Genomic DNA, 13,625 nt, shown 5'->3' on the forward strand with positions numbered 1-13,625 from the left:
GCAGATTTTTCCCTCTCCCAGATGATCACATCCATCTGGCAGCTGAATCGCCTGCAGCTGAAACGGGCCCGGTCCCGACGTCCATCCAGAACTCTGATCAGATGAAACAAAGTTCATCAGATAAAAACTTAAATGTGGAGAAATCATTTCCAGGATTTATCAGATCTGGTTTCGTCTGGTCTGACCTCTTAAATAATTCCTCAGCTTCTGACTCTTTTTATCCTCAGTTTGAAGATGTTTTTCCATGATGAATCTAAACTCCTCATTAGAGACCAGAGCTGAAGCTGTGCAGCAGCGCCCCCTGCTGGCTGACATCTGTAGCAGAGGAACAACAGAAAATAGAGGAAGATGGTGAACATCAGCTGTTTGGCTCAGGTTCTGTTCATGAAAGGTTCAGCTTAGATTATAGATTATTGATTTTCTTTTTCTTTTTTGCTACAATTGATCTTTTCAAGTTTGGAAAAATGACCCAGACAAAAATTTCTGATCTGCATCTGATTGGAACCGTTTGTTCTGAGATGCTGAGGGAAACTCTGACATCATAATCCAACATGGTCGCCTGGTTTATTTGCTCTTCTGAAGAACCAAACCCGACCAGAACCAAACCCGGTTCAGGTCCAGAACCCGGTTCAGGTCCAGAATCCTGAAGCTGAAACCATTCCCTGAACCAAAGTCCAGCTTCTTAGGAAAACACGGAGCATCGTCTCCACAGAGCTCCCTGTGAAGCCCTTCTGACCCCAGAGGCTCCGCCCCCCTCCCATTACTGATGTTCTCTGGAGACCTGGGAGCTCCTGCTGCTGGATGACCTCCTTCCTGGGGGTCCGATGGTATCATGTTTCTGCCGCTGTCCTGAGCGCGCGGTCGGACCCATGACCTCCTCCTCAGACCGTCTCTGCTCCACCGTCTCCTGCGTCTCTCCTTTCCTCCGCGCTCCGCTCCGTCTCTGCGCTCAATGAACCAACTGACCAATCAAAAACAGGCAGGCCGTTTTAATTCTTTCATCCAATCAGAAGAGTCCTTAGATATTCTGCATTGAGATGCATCCAAACAATGTTTTTATCTCATTTTGAGGATTTAATTATTTCCTTCGCATCGAAAGATGTAGACTTTAGCTGAAGAAGGTCAAAGGTCAAAACACCAGCAGTAAAACAATAAACAATAGGATCAGTTTTACCTCACAGCAGGAAAAAATCCTGGTTCACATGGATTCAGTTGCTCAGGAAAATAAAAAGAATATTTCAGATTCAAATATTATTATGTTACATTAATATAAAACATTTATTCCAGCCTGATGTCTTCTAAATTCCTACCTTTGGCTTCAGGTATCGCTGCCCCTGATGGTGCAGCGGTTGGTATTAGTAAGGATTCCTTTGATTGGATGAAAAAGGAATGCCTGTCTGTGATTGGTCGGTTGGCTTTGGTTCATTTAGATCCAGTTTAACAACGTGAGCGCAGAGACCGTCAGAGGAGAGAGTTTAAAAACAGATCATCAGCCTCACCGCGCGCCCAGTATGGCGAGCCAAGAACGCCACTATTAGCATCAAATTATCACGCTAAGATTGAAATTCACACGCTAAAAGCGCCCATTTTTCTGAAATTTCTCCGCTTTTTTCGCCGTCTTTTACCAACAAGCGAAGCTCTTTATGTCCGTCATGATGCTACCGCAAGACGCTCGTTCTTAACGCACATATTGACCGCTCAAAGCGCGCGTTCTTCACACGCGTTCTTACCCAGACAACGCGTGTCAAAAAAAACAAGTCAGACAGATACATTTTCTGGAACACAAGTGGCGCCTTTATTGTCATTCTATTAGCACAATGTAATACGTTTTTACATGAAAGAAAGAATGGGTCAAAAACAACAGTTAAGTAGCTACATTTATGGATTATGTTTAAAACTAAAAAACTACGAAACGGGCTTGGTTAGAGACAGGAGAGAATATAAAGGAAAGAGTCGAACTGCATCAGCCGGATTCGAACCTGTATTGAAGATAAAAAAGTTTGCATGACATGTGGTCACTCTGTCCACTGTTCTTAGTCGCAAAAACTGGTGAACTGCTCCAATAAATAACTTTAAGGCACAAAGCATTAGTCAGCGATGCCTGTTGGTGAAAAACGTTTTTTACATGAAAATAATAATGGAAATGGATTCAAACTAACAGCAGAGAGCGTGTAGTGGATATATTCCTAAAATGAAGGCTTTGTGAAACGACGATGCAGTGAACTTTGGCAGCGCTGCCACACTGACCTCTGCAGAGTTTTCCACCAAGCTGATCTGTGCTGAACTTTCTTATTCTGGCTGCCTTGATCAGCAATTGGATGCAACCAGTTCAAATGCATGGGCTGTCAGAAAAGAAGGAAGGACATGTTGCGCGTCTTGCGGTAGCATCATGACGGACGTAAAAAGCGGCGCTTGTTGGTAAAAGACGGCGAAAAAAGTGGCGAAATTTTGGAAAACGGGCTTTTAGCGGGTGAATTTCAGTCTTAATGTGATAATTAGATGCGAATAGTGGCGTTCTTGGCTTGCCATACAGACCCTGCAGGTCCCAGGTCTCCACTCTGCAGAAGCTGTAGCTGCCATGATAGTGAAGGAGATCTAAGTTTAGTGACAATCAGCCTGCAGATGGCGCTGTAGGGCCCAACTGGAGGCCCTGACCCGGTGGAACAGGTATGAAACATCAGAATATTAAAAATCTGCTGGGCTGGAAGACAGAAACAAATTTTATCATTAGACGTTACTGTGAAATATCTTCTGAAATGAAGTAAAACTATAAATGAAATGAAAGGTTTAATTTAATTGTTGCCCTTTTGAAATTTCTCAGATGAAAGATTCACTTTGAAATATTTCTGATCAAATCAAATTTCTTTTTGAAGAGTTGTTGATGTCTTATAAAGAGCACTATATTATAATGTTGATCTGTCTGCTGTTTGTTTGTAAAATGTTCATTTATTCATTTTATTAAGGTGGTTTAATCAGAGCAGGATTATAAAATCCAAGGAAATAGTTTGTGATTTAAAAGTCTATTCAGAATAAATGTTGCTACTTTAAAGAGATGATATAATTTCCTATGTATTCATATTTATATACTGATTGTATCTGTATTTATTTATTTATAGAAAATGTTACATTTGATTTTACTGACAATAGTTTTAATTGAAAGTCAAACTGAACGTTGAATTAAAAATTCAACATAAAACAAAGTTTTACACTAAAAATATCAAAAATCTTAGATATTTTAAACATTTCTAAATAAGTTAATTTGCCTTTAATGAATGAAATGTTTCCTCCTGATCCAGATGATAATCTTTAATATTTCGGTGGTAATGAAGGATTTATTCTGATGTCATAATGTGATGTCACTCTGCGATGTCATGTGTTCTTGTTGCTGTACAGACGACGAAGCAGCGGTGAACTGATCTGAGGTCAGTTTGCCCTGACGGTAAAACATGATGTCTGCTGCAGATAAGAAGGTTTCATTTCCTGTGAAGACAGAAACTGTAGCAGAAGTTGTTGTTTCACTCTGATTTCCACATGTTGCTGTGAAGTTAGGAGGAAACCTCATTTAAAGCACTTCAATGTTTAGTGAAGCTGAGCTTAATGTGAGCAAATGTAACCTGTGACACATAGAAGAGGTGATGAATAAAAATCTCTACAGAAAAAAATGGATCTGAGATTAAATGGATGGATGGATGATATCTATACATATATCTATATAGATATAGATATATGTATATAAGTGGAATGGATTTGAGTTTTAATGTCCGTCATTTTTTTGCGTGAAAAATTGCGGATATGGAGTGAGAGCGTGAGCAGACACTGAGAGACGCAGTGGGTGAGAGATGACAGCCCTGGTTTCACTAAATAAAACAATCAAACCTCCATCAGAGCCAGCGATCCGTCACACACAGCTATGCAGAGAGAGGGCTGCTGCAGACGGGCTAACGTTAGCCCGACTGGGGTTCAAGGAGACAGAAGCAGACATAGAAAAAGAAGCATAGATACAAAAGGCAACTGTCAACCAGCTCCACAGGCGGCCCTGTCCAGGAAACACACAGCCAGGCAGACGAGCTCCGAGCCAGCTCCCATGTCAGAGGATGAAGAGAGCACATCCAGTTAGTCACAGTCAGAGAAACAGGACTACACTGGAAAACAGGCCAAGCTCCAACATCTAGAAACAAAGGTGTTGATGGCAGCAGCACAGCTGATATTTCTCTCCAGGATGGAGTCACAGCCAAACAGGAACAGACCAGATGAAGCTACTATGAGAAAAAGCAGAGAGAGCAGAAGGTTAGAGATTGAACTAACAGATTCTGCAGAGTGGGAGAATAGAGATAGAATGAAGCAGAATGATGAAAAAGGGGTCCCTATGTCCTCCAGCAGTCTAAGCCTATAGCAGCATAACTATAGAGATAGCTCAGGATAACCTGAGCCACTCTAACTAGAAGCTTTATCAAAAGGAAAGTTTTAAGCCTAGCCTTAAAAGTAGACAGGGTGTCTGCCTCACGGACTAAAACTGGTAGTTGGTTCCACAGGAGAGGAGCCTGATAACTAAAAGATCTGCCTCCCATTCTACTTTTAGAAATTCTAGGAACCACTAGTAAACCTGCAGATTGAGAGCGAAGTGCTCTGTTAGGAACATAAGGAACAATCAGATCTCTGATATCAGATGGAGCTTGGCCATTTAAGGCTTTATATGTGAGAAGGAGGATTTTAAATTCTATTCTGGATTTAACAGGAAGCCAATGAAGAGAAGCCAGGATAGGAGAGATATGATCTCTCTTTTTCATTTTCATCAGAACTCTGGCTGCAGCATTTTGGATCAGCTGAAGGCTTTTAACTACAGTTTGTGGACTTCCTGATAGTAAAGAATTACAATAGTCCAGCCTTGAAGTAACAAATGCATGGACTAGTTTCTCAGCATCACCCCTGGACAGGAGATTTCTAATTTTAGCAATATTCCTCAGATGAAAGAAGGAAATTCTAGAAACCTCTTTGATCTGGGATTTAAATGACAGGTCCTGATCAAAAACAACATCAAGATTTTTTACTTTATTATCTGAAATCAGTTTAATCCCATCCAAATGAAGGGTGAAGGGTGATGTCAAGGCCTTCCTTTCTGTTGGTGGACTAAGCGCTTCTCCATGCTGCCCTCTTCAGGATGGTTTCCTGTTCTCCTCTGGTTCCTTCATTAATCACATCCAGGTTTCGGACTTTTCCTTCTGTTCTGTAAAGTTTCCTTTTTAAAAGTCCTCATTAAGCTCTATGTTCTGAACGTTGGTCACTCTTCAGCTCCATGACACCTCCTGGATCCAAGCTGGTTCCTCTAGGAGAACATCTCATCATCGTTGAACATCAGGAGACATTTAATGAACAGTCCTGTTTACCAGAAACAACAACTGAACATCATCAACATAATCTCTGTTCCTTTTAGAACTCAGAAAGAACATCAGAGTGATGGACAGAGATCTGCTTCTGGGTTTGAACAGGTCTCCTTGGTTCTGATCCAGATCCTTCCAGTATCCTGACCCATCTGTCAGTTTGAATTCTGAGCAGAAACTGAAGCAGGGAAAGAACGGCGGCTGCAGGACGGAAAGAAGCAGGAAACCACAAACCCGTCATTACTGCGGCTCCTCAGGCTCTTATTTTGAAGGGGTGGGGCCACAGAAACACTCTAAAATTAGATCATGGAGGTCAGAGAGGAGGCAGAGCAGATGGAATCAGGAGCCGGGTTTGGACCAGGACCTGGCAGGTTTCTGAGGGTGGAGTCCAGGTTCTGGTCCTGGAAGATCCAAACAGCAGAGGGGCCACAGGTTAGCCGAGGCCCCGAGCAGAAGTCGTGTTGGGCCCCTTCCTCCGGTCCTGCTGTATTCTACCTCCAGCTTTTGTGTTCAGCTCAGAATTATTCATACCCCTGGCAGGCGGAGCTTTCTTCAGGCTGAATCCGCTCCAGGTTAATCCATCTGTTCTTCTGGTTCCTGTTGTCCCCAAAGGAGAGCAGAATTTGGTAAAGCCATGAGAACCTGAACTGAATGTTCCTGGAACCTGGGAGCTCCTGGAGAACCCTGAGAACCTCCTGTGACTGATGGGTTCAGCAGCTGTCAGCTCAGACTCCAGCAAACATCCAGCTGCTGAGAGAAGAGTCAAACAGGAAACACAAGCTGCTTCCCTTCAAAATAAAAGCTGCATGCTGCTGTTGGAGTGTGTTTTATTTCTCCATGTGTTTCTCCTCAGAACTGAACCTCATGATTCCCCGTGTGTTTGTAGGAGGGTTTGGGATGAATCCCAGGCAGAGCAGAAGGTAGAAGGAAAAACCTGTAAACTGCTGGAAGAACCAAGGAAAAGTTTGCAGCTCTGAGCTTCTATCACAGACAATTGATCAGAAACACCAAATTCATCGGTTCTATCAGATTTGATGTCAGTTCTTGGTTCTGTTCTCCTTATTGAACCCAGTCTGAACCGAAATCAGATTCGCTTCAGAGATGTTTTTCTTCCCACCGTCGCCAAACTTGCTCTGTTTTCCCTTCTCTTCCGTCCTCAGCAAGTTCTGAGGTTCTGCAGAACGTGACGACCAGCTCAGGTGCCATCTAAACCTGCAGTTCATTCAGAACTCTAGCTGAACGTTCAGGAACTGGATTTGCTGAGCAGTCAGAGAGGCTTTTATTTTGAAGAGCATGACAGGAAGCAGTGTGCTGCATTGGTTCAGACTCTACTGTGTGCTGAGCAGCTCAGACTGAACCTCAGACTCCGTCTGACCCAAACCGCTGCTGGACCTCTTTCTTCTGGCTCCACTTTTTCTTCTTCTGGACGTTTCGTTCTGTTTTCCAGAACCGGTCTTTTTATCTCCTGGTTCTGTTTCAGCTTTTTTATTCTTTAGTTTTGTAGAATTTTGTTTCTGTTTTCTCATCTTTCCAGGTTTTGGATCCAGATTGGTTCTGTGTTCTGGGAATTCCTCTGAGGTTTGTGTTTGTGGACTTGAGTGGAATGTGTCTGTGGGTCTGACCATCGAGAACCTCGCTCAGAACCTTCATCATCTCACGGGAGCTGAACAGAACCAACATTCAGGGATACAGAGATGCTGGTTCTGTTCCTCCTTGTTCTGGACCTGCTCTCCTCCAGGGCGGCTCCACCGGTCCCATCCTCCATCCCAGACCCCCTTCTGGAATACGTCCCACCGGAGAAGGAACTGGTAGACGGCTGGATCCAGAGCAGGAACAGAACCGGCACCAGAACCACCGGATTAGAGGGCTGCGGACCGTGCAATCCGGAGCTGTGTCCGCAGACCCGTGGTTGCCGGGCCGGACTGGTTCTGGACTCCTGCGGATGCTGTCAGGAATGTGGGAACCTGGAGGGCCAGGCCTGTGACCCGGGGCCCCTAAATGTGTTCTACGGTCTGTGTGGAACCGGGCTTCGGTGCCAGGCGGACCCGGGGCCCGCTGCAGGAGGAGAGGATGAAGAGGAGGTGTGTGTGTGTGAGCAGCAGGAGGCGCTGTGCGGCAGCGACGGAACCACCTACAGGAACATGTGTCGGTTCAGAGAGGCCGCCTTCTCCGACCCGGAACTCCGAACCGTAGGGAGGGGTCCCTGCCGGACAGGTACCGACACCTGAAAACGGGTCTCTCTCTCTGGGTCAGAACCAACCCAACTTTTCAGGAAATAGATCTTTACTATTTTAGACCCAATAAGGTTTTAAACCAAATGAAATATTCAGGAAACACTTCCTGCTTTATGCATCATAAACAGTCATGAATGGGTTTCTATAACATTGATCCTGTTTGGCCCCATTAGCTCTGAGGTTCTTTGAAACGAGGACTGGATCAGAACCAGTTCTGGTTGAATGTTCAGAGGAACCAGAATGAAGTCAGTGTTCAGTGAATGAACAGAGGGTGGGGGCCAGCTTCCTCCTGAACAAAGGTCTGGTTCTAGGAGCTGTGCTCCAGATGGGGAGGTGGGGGGATTGCTGCCCCTCACCTCCAGACTGACGACCCCACCCTTCTCCCTCTACAAACAGAGGGAGCCGTGATTCAGCAGCAGGAGCTCCACCATCACCTCCTCAGAACCTCCAACCACAGCTGAGAGGAGTTCTGGATTTAAAGATCCTGATCTGATCTGAAGCAGTTCATTAATACTGATCTAAAGCAGTTCATTGATCCGGATCTGAAGCAGTTCATTGATCTGATCTGATCTGAAGCAGTTCATTAATACGGATCTAAAGCAGTTCATTGATCCGGATCTGAAGCAGTTCATTGATCTAATCTGATCTGAAGCAGTTCATTGATCCGGATCTGTAGCAGTTCATTTATCCAGATCTGATGCAGTCATTGAACCGGATCTAAAGCAGTTCATTGATCTGATCTGATCTGATCTGAAGCAGTTCATTGATCCGGATATAAAGCAGTTCATTGATCCGGATCTGAAGCAGTTCATTGATCCGGATCTAAAGCAGTTCATTGATCTAGATCTGAAGCCGTTCATTGATCCGGATCTAAAGCAGTTCATTGATCCGGATCTGAAGCAGTTCATTGATCTGATCTGATCTGATCTGAAGCAGTTCATTGATCCGGATCTGAAGCAGTTCATTGATCCAGATCTGAAGCAGTTCATTGATCCGGATCTAAAGCAGTTCATTGATCTGATCTGATCTGAAGCAGTTCATTGATCCGGATCTGAAGCAGTCATTGATCCGGATCGGAAGCAGTTCATTGATCTGATCTGATCTGAAGCAGTTCATTGATCCGGATCTGAAGCAGTCATTGATCCGGATCTGAAGCAGTTCATCGATCCGGATCGGAAGCAGTTCATTGATCCGGATCGGAAGCAGTTCATTGATCCGGATATAAAGCAGTTCATTGATCCAGATCTAAAGCAGTTCATTGATCCGGATCTGAAGCAGTTCATTGATCTGATTGAAGCAGTTAATTGATCCGGATCTGAAGCAGTTCATTGCTCCAGATCTGAAGCAGTTCATTGATCCGGATCTAAAGCAGTTCATTGTTCCGGATCTGAAACAGTTCAGTGATCCGGATTTAAAACAGTTCATTGATCCGATCTGATTTGAGGCAGTTCATTGATCTAGATCTGAAGCTGTTCATTGATCCGGATCTGAAGCAGTTCATTGATCCGGATCTAAAGCAGTTCATTAATCTGGATCTGAAGCAGTTCATTGATCCGGATCAAAGGCAGTTCATTGATCCGGATCTAAAGCAGTTCATTGATCCGGATCTAAAGCAGTTAATTGATCTGATCTGATCTAAAGCAGTTCATTGATCCGGATCTAAGGCAGTTTATTGATCCGGATCTAAAGCAGTTCATTGATCCGGATCTAAAGCAGTTAATTGATCCGGATCTGAAACAGTTCAGTGATCCGGATCTAAAGCAGTTCATTGATCCGGATCTAAAGCAGTTCATTAATCTGGATCTGAAGCAGTTCATTGATCCGGATCTAAAGCAGTTCATTGATCCGGATCTAAAGCAGTTCATTGATCCGGATCTAAAGCAGTTCATTAATCTGGATCTGAAGCAGTTCATTGATCCGGATCTAAAGCAGTTCATTGATCCGGATCTAAAGCAGTTCATTGATCCGGATCTAAAGCAGTTCATTAATCTGGATCTGAAGCAGTTCATTGATCCGGATCTAAAGCAGTTCATTGATCCGGATCTGAAGCAGTTCATTGATCCGGATCTGATTGGTTCAGCCATGTAGAAAGTTTTCTCTTGTGTTTCCTGTTTTCCATTAGAAAAGATTTATAACAGTCTTTTATTTTGAAGTTAATCTGCTTCCTTTTTCGCTCATTCCGCTACACTTTATCTTCCTCAGAAGATACTTGTTTTCGTGTCTTTGTCCCCCTGTTTGGTCTAACATGTCCGTCCTCTGTCCCCCACCGTCCCACCTCTCAGAGCCTGTGATCAAGGTTCCCCCTCGGAACCAGGTGAACCGTTCTGGCAGCAGTCTAGTGTTCCTCTGTGAGGTCTTTGCCTTCCCCATGGCTCTGGTAGAGTGGAGGAAGGATGGACGGGACGTCGTCCTACCAGGAGACGACCCTCACATCTCTGTCCAGGTATGCATTCTGCTGACGCTGCCCCTGTTAAAACAGCGGGGAACCTAGGTTTGTCCTCTCAGAGACACCAGCTGTCCTCTGTTCCCCAGTCCAGGGGTGGTCCTCTGAGGTTTGAGCTGTCCAGCTGGCTGCAGATCGAAGGGGCGGAGCCAGGTGACTCAGGGACATACCGATGCACAGCAAAGAACAATCTGGGATCTGTTTCTGCGTCCGCTGTACTGGGAGTACTGGGGGAAGGTGGGGCAAACCACTGGAATCACGAGTCCTCCATGTCCCAAGTGTTCTTTATCTTTTAAAAGTTCACTTGTCTCTGACCTGTCTTACCTGTTTTTGACCTGTCTTACCTGTCTCTCAACTGTCTCTCCAGTCTCCGACCTGTCCCGCCTGTCTCTGACCTATCTCACCTGCCTTTCGTCTGTCTTTGACCTGTCTCAGCTGTCTCACACCTGTCTCTGACCTGTGTAAGCTGTCTCTGACCTCGGTAATCTGTCTCTGACCTGTCTCTCACCTTTCTCAACTGTCTTAACTGTCTCAGACTTGTCTTTGACCTGTGTGTCACTGGTCTCACCTGCCTCTCCTGTCTCTGACCTGTCTCAGCCGTCTCTGACCTGTCTCTGATCTGTCTAACTTGTCTCATATGTCTCCTGTCTGTCTAGATGAGCTGTCCTCGTACTTGTCCCGCAGTGCGTCTGAGATGAAGCAGTTGATAGACGACTATGACTAAGACTACCTCTGACTGGTGTGACATCACTTCCTGCTAGCTGACGTGGTGAAAGCAGGATGTTGGGCTTTTATTTTGGTGGGGCAGCTGTATCTGTTCAATGTGTTGCAGTTTTTCAGTCAGCTGCTCCTCATAGGATGAACTTTCCTGATGAAGCTCAGTTTATTTTATTTTTTTAATAAAAGCCCAAACTGATGGAGGCGGAGTTTGCTGATCTGGTTATTAGATGGAAACGCCTCCTGGGTGATTTCTAGGAGGTGCCGCCTTCATCCAGGTAAATCCACTGGGTTCCAGTTCCCATCAGGATGCAGGGAATGTTCCTGCCATGCCTCAGTTTTGGGTTTGTCAGACGAATAAGATGGATGATCTGATGATGAACCAGCTGACTGTCAGAAACGAGCTTCTGTAATAAGGTACAATAATAAACTACAGATGATACTGAAGGAATCTCTGGCTTCATGTTTATGGATCAGGATCTGAGACACATCAGATCCTGATTCTTTTCCCTCCGACGGTTGAAATCCAGCAGGATTGACTGCGACGCTCCATCTGCATTAGATTCAGACGGCAGGAAGCTAAAGTTCTCCTCTGAGGCCAGCAGCAGGGATGAAATCCTCCCCGTCTGTCTGGGAGGAAGCTGGAGCAGCATGTGGGGAATCCATTAAACTCTGGGGGCCAAGGGCCGCGCACATCCAGCTTCTTCACTGGGATGAAATGGGAGAAACCTGCAGCTGTAAAAGTTTAGATCTTCCTGCAGATGAAGGCGCCAAAACACAGACAGGAAGACAGCAGCTAATCGGCTCCTTCCTGTCTCTTTAGTGCACCCCCCCCCCCCCCCCGCCAAACAAAAAGAATAAAGACAAAATGAAAAAACACTTCATCAGTAAACAGTCCAACAAATTTAAACTCCTGTAAACTTTAGCTGCTTTCATTTAAAATGAGGACTTTTAATCTTCTTTAAAATAAACAGCTGGATTTTGGTTTAGCTTGAATCCAAGAACCAAAGATTAAAGTTTGAAGAACTGAGTTTGTTCTCCTGGTTTTCATTAAAGGAATCAATGGATCTTTATTTATACCTAAAATGAATAAGTTTGCTGTGATTAATGAATGAAGCATTAATCAGTAAAAAAATAAAAACAAGTCTGGTAGCGGCCATTTTTGCCCAAATGCATAGTAGCCCCTCCCTCCTGCCATCTTCCAGCAGTGACGTCACGGTGCGGTAAGCCTAGCGCCATTCTCCCCGCTTTCCAAGCTAAATCAATGGGAACTACTAGACACATCTGCAATCAACAACAATTATTGAAGATTTCCAGAGGACTTCACCATTGAAATTCACCAGAGCTATAGTGAAACTGACAATGCCCACGTGCATGGCAGCTGGATGCTGGAATACATCGGGTAAAAGTGAAAAAAAAGAGTTATTCCACCTTTCTGATTCCTGATCCTCCACGGACGGGTTGGTCGTTGGATCGGCAACTTGAAGAGGGAGGATTTGCCATCGAACTTCTGGCCAGAGAAAAAACCCGTAATATGTAGCCAACATTTGGAAGAAGAATGTTTTCAAGATGACTTGGATAATAGCGCGTTGTGACAAACACCAGATACAGCACTGGGACTTGATCAACAGCCGATACCGCACCGTGACAATGTCACTAACCAGTAGGTGGCAGTAGTGTTCTTTGACAAACATGGATGCCTCCAGTAAAGCACATTCACATGAAAATTACTCTGAATTAAAAACACTGATTGAACAGGATGGAATCATTTCAGATTTAAAGAACTTTCAGAAGTTTGAATTCTGAATATGAGCAACTTTTTACTTTAAATCTTTCCCTCCTTCCTTTATCACTATGATACATTTTGTTATGATCTATATTTATACTTTTAAGGTTTTTTCCAAACCAAGTAATAAAACATTAATAATATCTAGAGGTCTACGTTTTATTTTCTGTTAGTGTCTTATTTTGTGTTCATAAATTCAAACGTAAAGTTGAGGAAAATATTCATAACAATCATCTTTACTGGCCGAACACAGAAGGTGAATGTCTCTAATTTACTTACAGCTTAGCTAAACCTTAAGAATAATATTTACTTTTTCAAGTAAATAAGATCAGGAGTAAAAGGAACTTAATGGTCATATTCTTTATTTTAATTATTTATATAACAAACACTATACAAAGACTCGCTGAGGTACAAACATTACAACACGGGTAGAAAAAAATAGAACATAGGGTTAAAAATAAGAACATATACGTAAACAGTAAGACCAATGAATTAAAAATAGAGCAAGCTTTAAATTGTTAACCAATTTAATACATTTTAAATTGGTTGACAAAAAATAAAATAAAAACAAGGAGTAGAACCTCTTGTTAGAAATCCAGTTTGTGTGGGTTTGTTTTTTTTGTGTCTTTCTCTCCCTCGGCCACCAGGTGGCGCCCTGTCCTCGTTGGTCCTCTCACACACCTGCGGCTGGTTGACTCATCACTGAGGACTATTTGAGCGGCGGACTGCCACTACCTCGGCGCCAGAGTGTTTGCCAGTTTTGGGTACTCTAGCCAAGCTGAGTTTGGCTGAGTCAAACTGAGTCTTTGTTTCTCTGAGTTCTAACTGTGTTTTTATCTTTGCCTTTTCGGCAGGAAGCCTTCCTGTAAGCTTGATGTTTGGCCTTCTTCCCCTGGAAGGATTGTTTGAGTCTCACACGGAGCAGGGGATTAACCTCCACAAGCTCCGTTGAAGTCCTCCTGGATTCCCAAGTGCCAGTCCGCTCAATAGCTCCTCTGGGTCCAACTTAGTCTATACCTGTACGCCCTCCAACGTGTATCAACCTCCAGAAAAACCCACACCGACTG

General features: G+C 44.0%; 1 protein-coding gene across 1 annotated transcript; it reads left to right on the forward strand.

The window, feature by feature from the left end:
• The first annotated feature begins 6,730 nt into the window (after positions 1-6,730).
• Positions 6,731-11,219, forward strand: kazald3 (Kazal-type serine peptidase inhibitor domain 3). The gene is made up of 4 exons (XM_038276573.1): positions 6,731-7,592; positions 9,895-10,055; positions 10,145-10,292; positions 10,712-11,219. Exons 1-4 carry the CDS (start codon positions 7,073-7,075, stop codon positions 10,777-10,779), a joined length of 897 nt encoding a protein of 298 aa, XP_038132501.1. The 5' UTR covers positions 6,731-7,072; the 3' UTR covers positions 10,780-11,219.
• Positions 11,220-13,625: the final 2,406 nt, after the last annotated feature.

This window comes from Cyprinodon tularosa, unplaced genomic scaffold (assembly GCF_016077235.1).
Source record: "Cyprinodon tularosa strain WSP-4 unplaced genomic scaffold, ASM1607723v1 ctg1252, whole genome shotgun sequence".
Taxonomy (NCBI): Eukaryota; Metazoa; Chordata; class Actinopteri; order Cyprinodontiformes; family Cyprinodontidae; genus Cyprinodon; species Cyprinodon tularosa.